At 47.2% G+C, this 11,216-nt stretch overlaps 1 protein-coding gene across 5 annotated transcripts; it reads right to left on the bottom strand.

The window, feature by feature from the left end:
- Positions 1–6,298: 6,298 nt before the first annotated feature.
- On the bottom strand, positions 6,299–10,613 carry LOC123183218 (transcription termination factor 3, mitochondrial). 5 transcript variants are annotated; one of them, XR_006492470.1, is made up of 4 exons: positions 9,409–10,613; positions 8,479–8,533; positions 8,121–8,254; positions 6,299–7,475 (listed from the first exon to the last, which is right to left on the bottom strand). XR_006492470.1 is itself a non-coding variant. In XM_044595981.1 (3 exons), exons 1-2 carry the CDS (start codon positions 10,517–10,519, stop codon positions 8,481–8,483), a joined length of 1,164 nt encoding a protein of 387 aa, XP_044451916.1. In that variant the 5' UTR covers positions 10,520–10,613; the 3' UTR covers positions 7,516–8,254; positions 8,479–8,480. The 5 variants fall into 5 exon arrangements, 2 of the variants coding, with proteins under 2 accessions (XP_044451916.1, XP_044451917.1); XR_006492471.1 differs by having other exon boundaries at positions 8,121–8,175; XR_006492472.1 differs by lacking the exon at positions 8,479–8,533.
- Between the last annotated feature and the right edge of the window lie 603 nt (positions 10,614–11,216).

Below are 11,216 nucleotides of genomic sequence, written 5' to 3'. Positions count from 1 at the left end.
CAAGGTCGGTCCAATATCCTGTCGAGGGTGGGTGGTCCATCCTGGTTTGCCTTAAATGGCTTCTTCCGTTGACCGGTTTTTGGATTGTGAAATCCGGCATTGACCGCTGTGTCGCGTAGTCTTTCACTATTGCTGCGACTGTTGTGTTTGTTTAGTCGTGGCTTGCCGTTGTCGTCTCGGATTTCGGAAGTGCCCGGGTCGCTGGCGTTATTGCTTTTACGAGCGAGCCAGTTGTCTTCCCCCGCACAAAAGTGAGTCATCAGAGCGGTAAGGGCTGTCATGGATTTAGGTCCTTCCCGGCCGAGGTGACGTGCTAGCCATTCGTCCCGGACGCTATATTTGAAGGCCGCGAGGGCTTCTGCGTCCGGACAGTCGACAATTTGGTTCTTGTTGACTAAGAACCTAGTCCAGAGTTCCCTGGCTGACTCGCCGGGCTATTGGACAATGTGACTTAAGTCATCGGCATCGGATGGCTGGACATATGTTCCTTGGAAGTTGTCACGAAAGGCGTCTTCCAAATCTTCCCAGCTGCCAATAGAATTTTCTGGCAAACTGTTTAGCCAGTACCGCGTTGGCCCCTTAAGCTTGAGAGGCAGGTATTTAATGGCATGAAGGTCGTCTCCGCGAGCCAGGTGGATATGGAGGAGGTAATCCTCAATCCATACTGCGAGATTTGTTGTTCCGTCGTATGATGCGATGTTGATGGGTTTAAACCCGTCTGGAAATTCGTGCTCCATTACCTCGTTGGTGAAGCACAAAGGGTGTGCGGCTCCTCTATGTTGGGCCACACTGTGGAGCACCTCCGTTGGAAGCCGTTGGCAGCCTCGGGCGTGGTTGGCTCGGTTGAATCCGGCTGATTGACCATCATCACCGGTCGGGGCATATCCCCTTGATCTGTACGTCGAACTTGTCTCTCCTGCTCCGCCCACTAAACTTTGGCGGATGTCGCGATTGTTTTCCCGAACCGTGTTGTTCTTACGGCCGTATTGGTTAGTATGTTGTTCTGCTTGGGCTGCTGCTTTATCCGGACCGAACTGTGGTCGACCTGCCGCATTGTTCAATGGTGGAATGGGCTCCAACGCCTTGCCATCATGTGGAGGGAGCCACATGTTCTTGGGGTGGCTTTTGTCCGGGACACTAGGGCCGTATTCTATGGCGGCTAGGACCTCGGTCCATTTATCATTGAGCAGATCTTGGCTTGCTTGAAGATGCAGCTGTTTTATTCTTAGATTCCTTGCTGTGGCAATTAGCCGTCGTTTAAAGCGCTCCTGCTCGAGAGGTTCATCCGGCACGATGAATTCTTCGTTGTCGAGGCTCTCCTCCTCCTCGGAGAGGGGAAGATAATTACTATCCTTCGAGTCTCCGTACATGACCTGTTCATCGGGGCTATCTTGCCCGCTTTCCTGGTCCTCCTGTTCGGATCCTGCCTCAACAGGGTCTTTGTTGTCCGGTGTATTATCACCTCCGGTGCTAGTATTGTTTTCCCTTGAGTGGCGTGACTGAGAGTGGCGCGGGGGGCGCAGGTGTTCGGACTGTATACCAGGAGGCTTATCCTCGACTGGATCCTCCTTGTCATCGCTGAGATCGTCGTTGGGTGCGTCTACCATGCTCACGTCATACCAGGAAGTGGTCGTCCCGCGTCTAGCGGATAGTAAGCTCTGGCCCTGCCCCTCATTGTCGTCCAGACCATCGATGTCTTCGGAGCAAAGGCCAGGCGTGTTGGTTGGGTCTTCGACGGTGGCTATGAAGTGGGTGGCGGGTGGGAAGAAAAATTCTCCATCATCCGCCATAAGGTCGAACCGAACATAGTTCGGCGATGAGCCGTCTACCAGGGAGAGGTTTTTTAGCGAGTTTAGTAGGTCGCCCATGGGCGAGTGTTGGAAGATGTCCGTGGCTCTGAACTTGAAGATCGATGACCGATCGAGTTCGGTATCCACGGGCTCGCAGGGTTCGGAACTCGATATCGGAGACGAGTCCGGGGTTCCGTTGGTGCAGGTATCATACGAAGAGGGATCTGCGCGTGGCCCCAACGCCACGGACTCGGTGGCCCCCGTGATGGGGTTGAGCCTCCCACCTTTAGACGTCTTGACCTGCTCCGGATCTAAGGCCAGAGTTATTGCAGGAGCTATCTCCTGGATGCGGCCCGAGGACAGGTTTAAGCCATGTTCAACGGGGCGAAGGGGAGCGGTTGCCGCAGTCTCAAATCCGTCGAAGATCAAGTCCCCACGGATGTCCGTGACGTAGTTCAAACTTCCGAATCTGACCTGACGGCCAGGGGCGTAGCTGTCGATCTGCTCCAGGTGGCCGAGCGATTTGGCCCGCAGTACGAAGCCGCCGAATACGAAGATCTGTCCGGGGAGGAAGGTTTCTCCCTGGACCACGTCATGACTGACGATCGAAGGAGCCATCGAACCTTTCGTCGACGGCACAGTGGAACTCTCAATGAAAGCACCAATGTCGGTGTCAAAACTGGCGGATCTCGGGTAGGGGGTCCCGAACTGTGCGTCTAGGATCGATGGTAACAGGAGACGGGGGACACAATGTTTACCTAGGTTCGGGCCCTCTCTATGGAGGTAATACCCTACTTCCTGCTTGATTGATCTTGATGAATATGAGTGTTACAATAGTTGGTCTACCACGAGATCGTAATGGCTAAACCCTAGAAGTCTAGCCTAGGAGTATATGGTAATGAATCTGTCCTATCCGGACTATGCCCTCCGGTTTATATAGACACCGGAGAGATCTAGGGTTACATGGAGTCGGTTACATAGGAGGAAATCTTCATAATCGGTCGCCTAGCTTGCCTTCCACGCCAAGTAGAGTCCAACCCGGACACGGGTATAGTCTTCGGTCTTCATGTCTTCATAGCCCATCAGTCCGGCCCAACAAATAATAGGTCGGACGCCCGGGGACCCCTTAGTCCAGGACTCCCTCATGGCACTAGAAAGGTGTCCGCATGTGGATGATTGACAATAAAGAATGGGAATAGGTAGTCCGAGATGACCTCCTGGCCTTCTGTGGTTTCCAAGTTGTGGCAGTGCATGTAAAAATGATCATGTAAGGACACTTTATCATGCGGGAGTACGTAGGGGGTCTGTAGCTCCTCATTAACTCTGGGGAGACTGCGCTGACAGAGGAGATATTTGCATGAATGACCTCATTAAAGGCCAGATCAATTCTGTCTAGCAGAGACTCCTGGATAAAACTATAACCTTCTATCACCTTGGCCGTGTATCCATGTTGACCTTTTTTATTTATCTACACATGGGCATGTAGAATTTGAAGTTCAATCAAGAGGGCCTCCAACATAGAGTCTGATAGAAGGGTTCCCCGAGCTTATACATGTTCATTTTCCGCCCTTCGGGGATGACAACAGGCTAGGTGGTTTGTCTGCGGATGGTCCGCAACTGTCACGTGCATTCTTCACTACGTCTTCGGTGACGGCATATCCTTGGGGAATCTCCTCTATATCATTCATTGGCCACTTGCCATAACATATTGACGCCGTCTTCAAGGGGGTGAGGCAACGACCAATATTCGAAGCCCATCACTACCTCCTACACTTGCACCCTCGTCATGCCAAGTGGCAGGATGACCCCGTGCATCATTCTGCTACCATCGGTAAACGGGGTGATTTGACCCTTGACAACCCTTGTCTTCACCTCGTCCATGTTGGCTTACAGCCAACATGGAATAAAGTGGGATGCACGTGGTTGATGGGTGATGAACTGATGATAGGTGTATGCTGCTTGGTAGGACTTGCCGCGCCGTGCGAAAACATTTCTGCTAACCTTTTCTCGACTGCTGCATCTAACTTAGTTTTGCTTATGTACTTCCTTCTGTATTTTTTTAGTTCTTTGGTTTTGGGGTAGGTGTCGTCTCACAACATCTTATCCCCTCCCAACGCACGCCCAGTCTTGGGCTTCCTGTTAACCCCAAAACCCGTGTTCACTGCCCGGATAAGAGGATCATCATACCTATAGCCGTGGGAAGATTCATGAGGATCCGGTCCAAATTCCTGCTTCATTTTTCTCTACAAAAAACACATGTGTTTTGGTAAACAATTAGTATAGTACATAATAAATAAGTCGTGGGGACTAAATTATTAGTGGTGCTTGACGTTACCAAGTTCTCCTCCCTCGAGCGAAGTTCCTGCGTCGGGAGGACCAACTCCTTACTGTCTGGGTCTTGCACTGCACGGGCCCTGAGAAAACGGAAGTCCCAAGCACGATCTCGATGTTCCAGAACGGAGGCTGTTTACCCGCGGCTATAAACTCCGCGACCTCCTTCTCCCACTTGGGTTCTGCAGCTTTGTAACCACCAGGGCCCAGACGGTGGTTACCTGGCAGATTTTTCCGTAAATTACGGAAATGATCACTTATCTCCTTGCTTGACTCACTACCAAAGGATTCACAAAACTTCGTCCATTCTTCATGATCCATAGTTGGATTGAGCCGCTTAATGGTCTCGAAGTCCTTACCAACTAGATTGCAACAGGCACTGCTCTTCCAGTCCCTTAACATCTTTGGCCATTTTGACATGGCATAATCTTCAGCTAACTTCTTGACATCAGGTGGAAATTCATAACTACGGTTTAACGCCAGTAGTAGATTCTCCTTGTGTCTGACCAATATCCTTGCTACCGACCAGGACGGTTTGTCGCAATATGCAACCTAGCATTTTGCTATACCTTTTTGCTGCGTCCTCTGGGGTGACGGGCTCGCCACTCGGGCCAACTTCGGTGATTGCAAGTATACCTTCGTGAAGCTTGTTTGGATCCCTTGCCTTTCAGTTGCTCTTCTTTGTGGCGGCCGTGCTGGATGAAGTCCCGTCAGTGTGGCTCGTGTCCCCTGCCTCGGTGGTCGGTTCTACCTGTTGGTCGCTGCCCATCTCGATGTCGGGGATGGCCGACTCATCCACGTCAGGGGCGCTCATCTCGACATCAGGGTTGGTGTACTGAGGTTCCTTCTGAGACGACGTTCCGGCGCCGGATCCATTTGTCCAACTGCAATATTTTAACAAAAAGTTATGACGAACATAGAAAGAAAATGACGACTGAAAATTTTGGCATGACCTTTGCTAAAAGTAGGGCATATTGAGTACCAGAAATTCGACGAAACATCGATTCAACGTTTCGTCAAAACAGTGGCACTCATATTAAGTCCTACAAATCAAACACAACCATCTAATTCTACATCGAATGACATCACCCCATCCACGTGTTTGTACAGGTACATATAAGAACATCTAAGATGTAAAAATGATTACAAGGTCTCTAAGAACATCAAGGAGACCATTTATTGAAGATCAAAGAGAGAGAAGAAGCCATCTAGCTACTAGCTATGGACCCGTAGATTTGTGGTAAACTACTCCCAACCCGTAATGCATCCTCATATTGATCTTGGGTGATCGTAGGCGCGAAAATTTTATTTTCTACTACGTTTCCCAACAGCGACGGCCCTGGAAGGTGGTCCACATGGTTGGCTCTCCAGCGGGCACCATGGTGGCGGTGGTGGTGATGCCTCGTGGTCGTGTGGGCGGCAAGAGGCATAGCAGAGGGTGGCTCTGGCGCGCTCTCTGTCTCTGGCAGTGGAGGTTCCTCGATCCGGATCTGGGGTTTTGATCTCGTCGTGTTCCTCTTGGAGACCTTGTGGTGGCATGCGGAAGCTACCGAGTGAAAGCTTTGCGCTCTGGCGCTGACGACGGCGACGCTCGTGGGCGCCGCTCTCTTCTTGAAGACGTCGTCGTGGTGCTCCCCTTCGTGCCCAGGTTCCGGGTGAAAACCTTTTGTACATTGTGGACTTGGCAGCGGCGGCGCGTGGCGTCAGTTTCCCTCCTGAGGGTGTTGTCGTGGAGCTCACTCAGTTCCTCCGGTGTCTTTTATGAGCGTAGTCGCTTGCAGTGTGCGTGTTCTGATTATCGTATGATCGGCTTTGTAAGAGAGTGACCTCTCCACCTTGTATCGTTCGGCCGTGTTCTTTGTGGGGTTGTTGCTTTATATATAAAGCCGGGTGAAAGTCTGTTTCGAGGAACTAGGCTTGTATACTATATATATGTCCCACTCAATGAAGCAGATTGTGATGTTTCTTGACATAAATGAGCAGCTGTTTCCACTACCAATTGCTTCAACTTGTCATCATAGTAATACTTGTTCTGTTGACCTAATTCTGCCTTCTGAAATAAACAGAATCTCACATTAGCATTGCTTTTCTCATAAATTAAACAAACTCAACAAAGTGGTGTAGATACTCCAATTTCCTAACTCCGAAATTACCTGCCAGGATTTTGAAACAAATTTTTGTCTTCTGCAGTGTGGAGCCAATCAAACAAAAACCTTGAATAATCACCCAATCCTAATGCACTGCTCAGTGTGTTATCGGACCATGCATCCACTGATACTCAGAGATTGTTCAACATACTCCCTCCATTCTAGAATATAAGGTGTATTGGTTTTTGTGCAGGTCAACCATTTGAAAGTTTGACTAAGATTATGGAACAAAATAGAAACATCTGCAATACCTAATAGATAAAATAGAAAAAGAATTGGGAGAGATTTAAGATCTTCCTCACCAAACATCCACTGATACTCAGAGTTCCTTCCATGAAAGACATAAGTACTTGTCAGGGTTTTGCCAAAGTTTGGTTCAGAAAACAGTTTCTCTTGTGTGCAATTTTCCTGCCAGGGACACCACCCTATTCTCAGCCATAGAACGCACTGAAGCGGATGGTATTAATAATGGATCATTAACATGGTCATTCATGTTTGTCTATTTAAAAAATTTGAAGAACACAAAAAATGCCTCATAATGGATCACCCCACCCTCATAAATCTAATGGCATCTGACAAGGGACGCAAATGTGCAGCAAGGCCAAAACCTGGGACTACCTGAAAACGGTCGCACACTTCGGGTAACAATCAGAATAGTAGGCATTTCATTGCAAGAACATAATAACTGTATCGATACTTTGAATTGGGATGTTGTCAAGGAGTCTCCCGCTATCAAATATGCCTGCTCCTTCCTCTTTTAAAAGGGTAAATGGAGTGCATATCTGGTAGCAATATGCTGATTCCAAGCACAACTATCTCTAGAAAGGAAATCTAAAAACTTGTTCTGGCATGTAGCATCAGTGATATACAGAGGATGATGAGCGGTCACCCAAAATCAGTATTAATATAAATTAGTATAAATGATACTCCCCCCGTTCGGAAATAACTGACGCGGTTTTAGTTCATATTTGAACTAAAACCATGTCAGTTAGGTAATAGTATATATCAAAAAATTATCCTGATAAGCTCCAGCTGTTTCATCATGAACTGCATTAAAAACCTAAAAATATGTGATCCTGTAAACTAATAGGACATTTATTCGATATTATAGCACCTAAGAACCTAAAGCAATCTGCTTTGTCTTGCAGCTGAATGAAGTACGGTTCTTGAGAAGATCAGATTATGCTATCACCTATCGGTCACCTCCCTGTATAATAAACATGGTGAGATAAGCCTACAATTCAAAGCTATCACTTTGGAGGTGCACAACAGGAAAAAAGGAACTATTTGCAGCAACCAGTCATATTTGTTATTTATTCAGTAAAAATATAAATCCAAACACCAATAGAACATAAATGCACTAAAAGCATACACTGCATTCTACAACATTTTGACTGCTTTAACGTGATCTATAATTTTAAACAACATTCAACAATATGAACTTTTGAGCCGTTGCCTGAAAGAAGAACAATGCTGACAGGTCATAGCAATGAATTTGAGCACGATAAAAGAAACGACACGCCACCTCAGTTTCTTTACCTGCCCTGGAATAAAAGTTTGCCTCCTTTATAACATTGGAGGAAGTTTTTTCAGATACTGGCCCTGTTCTTTACAGATATTTAGTTTTGTACTAACATGCTTAGGCCATGTGAACTAATCAACAATTCATCGGACCGCAAAATTCACAAAAGGAAGTGAGAGCACCAATGAATTCAGTAGCACGACTGAAACTAATGCAGCTCACAGTTTGTTTTGGTAGCTGCAGGTTCTATTTTTTGGTGAGAATGGAACATGATGTTTGTGACTGGACATGAAAAAGGAGAAAGTACAGTGTCTCTAGATTATGAAGTACCTGACATGGGTTCCTGCAAGCAAGCCTATATCATTGCACGGACACTATCCTCAACCTGCTTCATCATAGCACAAAAAGATGATGGGCGTGCTTGAAAAGCAATTGAACGACATCCAATAGTCATCACAAGTCACCTGCTTCATAAACAGAACACAAACTTGCTGAATACAAACCGTTAACTCAAGGAGGCAATGAGCTCTTTTATGTGTTTTATGGATCATGTACAGACAGTATAACAACAACACTTTCTACGACGTAGTCGAGCTTTCCTTTCTTGCAAAAGAATAGACAGACTATCTGTCTCCTATTCTTAAAAGCTAAAACCGGAAAAAAAATGAGAGGGCAAATTTATTTGCACCTTCAAACAATGAATGGGGGCAGAGACGCATTATCTGTACAATGGCATCCAAATGCTGCTTTTCATCACATGCAAAATAAAATAAAAAGGTCACACAGGTCTTTCTCCTGCGCTCTAATAAACAATAATAATCAACATATAGCTACAAATTCTCAAAAACAAAGACTGTACTGGTAGGCTGTATGCAGAAATTGTAATACTGGTAGAAAGTATCCGCCAGTACGCCATTCAGAAATACAGGAGAATAGCAAAGGAAAATACTGGTATGAATTTGTAAACCAACAATTACTTTCACAAAAATTGAACTCTCCAAACAAAGATGCTGCAGAAAGAAAGATGATTAATTTTCAGCTAACAAGAACTAGAGCAAGCATCCAACAAACTATATCAAAATGCCATCCTCGGCAGTGATCAACATATTGTGGTCATCCTGGTCCTTTCATATCAGTATTCCAAATATATAAATGCAGATATACTACTCACAGATATTTCAATGCGTCTGCACAATGATCTGATCTCACACACTCTTAGTTCCAATATGTGTGTCAATAGGACATGAGAATGGCCAAAATAGCAGTTTGATGTTCTCTTCTCTGCTGAATGATGAGATGGACATACCAGGTCTCATGAAATAAATTACTAGCTTCATCAAGTGTTAGCAAATACTCCCTCTGTAAACTAATATAAGAGCGTTTAGATCACTATTTTAGTATTTTAAATGCTCTTATATTAGTTTACGGAGGGAGTAGCAACGACCAAACCAGCATGTCATAGACATACTACAAAGACAACCAACATCTAGTTAGGCACGAATACTGAAACAAAAGGCTACCAGCTTACTGCCCAAGCAAAATCTTTGGGGAGCAGTAAATAGTTTCAAACTTTACATATTCTTGGTTCATGGAAATCTGAATCTAGTCGGCACTTCACCTCTGCAAGCTTCCGCATAGTCTTCAGCGAGGTGCGGTGCAGCTTCCATGTGAGGGCATATGTACTTCTCCATGAATACCTTCTCGGTCCGCATTACTGCAGAATAGTAGTCCCGGTCGCAATCTAGCAATTCATTTTCCTTGAGAAACTTTACAACATAGTACCGGGGCCTGAGACGACCCTCCAGGCTGTAAGAGAGCAATACCGGACGATGAGCAATGTATGCCGGTTCCAGCCCCACCTCAGAGATGAGGAACTCTGATCTGCTCCGCAGAAAGTCCTTAGACCTTGTCAGCAAGATTGGATGCTTGGACACAGCAATGCTGACCTCGGCATCTGACCACCTAAAGGTCTTCTTCAAGTACCCCGCTTTAGCGGCGATCTTCTCCTCGCTGAGGTACGCAACAGCAGACACGGCATGCCTGAACATCCGAGATCCACGGGGCACACCAAGACTTTCAGCGCATGACACCATTGCCCGGATGGATTCTACATTGGTTGTGAGCAGCCATGGATTACGGATGCACAGCTTGGCAATGTCGCAATCACCCAGCCCCGAGTCCCGCAGGGTTGCGACATTGGGCTTGACCACCCTCTCAAGATCAGACGAGATAAGGTAAAAGCCGCGCTTGAGAACTCGAAGGGTGTTGTCGATGGAACCGAAGAGGGGCAGGTAGTACTGCAGCTTGGAGACGATGGATGTGAGATGTAAGTTGCCTTGGCAGTAGGAGATGAGGCGCGCGACCTGAGAACGCGAGAGGCCGAGGCCGGTGAGCTGGGCGACGACGGGGACAAGGTATCCCTCCACTCTGGAGCAGAGTACCTTGGGGTCTCCCGCGACGACGGCGGCGACGTCGGAGCTGGAGAAGCCGTGGCCGGCGAGGAAGGAGAGCACGGCGTCGGGCTTGGTGGGGGATTTGAGGTGGGAGAGCTTGGTGGAGGCCTTGAGTGCCTGCGCTCGGGAGAGGCCGCAGCTGGCGACGAGGTAGTCCTGCACGGCGAAGCTAGGGGCGGGCGCTGCGGCGGAGATGAGGCGGTGGATCTGGGAGGTGGGAGAGGCGGAGGGAAACGAGAGGAGCTGAGTGAGGACGCAGCGCCGGAGCCGGAGCATGGCGGCGGCGAGGAGATTGGAACGAGCGGCGGCGGCGGTGGCTGCGTGGTTATCGCAACAAATAAATGGAGGCCGAGGAATGACCCCTCCACGAGCCCAGCAGCGTCAGCGTGTGAGCGTAGTGGGCCTTGAAGCCTTCTAATTCGTTTACTCACTCATAAAAAATGAGATGCTAAAAAAACTCACAAAAAATGAAGAAAGTTATTCAATTTTTTTGAAGGAATATCCCTTAAAAACACAAAATGAGAAACGAATGTCTCAAAAAAACTGAAGAAATGTGCGCCAGGTATTGGTAGTACTCCCTCTGGGTTTTTTGTCTACTCTGCATATAAGAAGTCAAACTTTTTAATATTTGCTCAAGATTATAGAAAACAAAATCAACATTCACAATATCAAAAAAATGTCATTAGATGCATCATGAAATTAAATTTTCATATTGTATACCTTTATTATTGTAGACGTTGATATTTTTTAATATAAATTAGATCAAACTTTATGAAGATTGACTCAAGACAAATCTTATACGTGAAGTACAAGGAAACCGAGGGAGTACAAAACATCACGCGACGACTCGGCCCCGAGCCGCTCATGCAACTATGTCCCCTTGTCATCGTCAGCTCACGCCACCTAGAAAAGCCATCCCCGTCATCATCGTCGGCTGAAGCTCATCAACTAGAACCATGCAGAGCCCCGGCCG

Source organism: Triticum aestivum, chromosome 1D, assembly GCF_018294505.1.
Source record: "Triticum aestivum cultivar Chinese Spring chromosome 1D, IWGSC CS RefSeq v2.1, whole genome shotgun sequence".
Classification (NCBI taxonomy): domain Eukaryota; kingdom Viridiplantae; phylum Streptophyta; class Magnoliopsida; order Poales; family Poaceae; genus Triticum; species Triticum aestivum.
This window is presented reverse-complemented; position numbering and strand designations above follow the sequence as displayed.

Coding starts and splice junctions, on each gene's coding strand:
- LOC123183218 (XM_044595981.1), bottom strand. CDS start 10,519: ATGCTCCGGCTCCGGCGCTGCGTCCTCACTCAGCTCCTCTCGTTTCCC. Junction 8,534..9,408: donor CTATGCGGAAGCTTGCAGAG/GTGAAGTGCCGA, acceptor GATGAAAAGCAG/CATTTGGATGCCATTGTACA.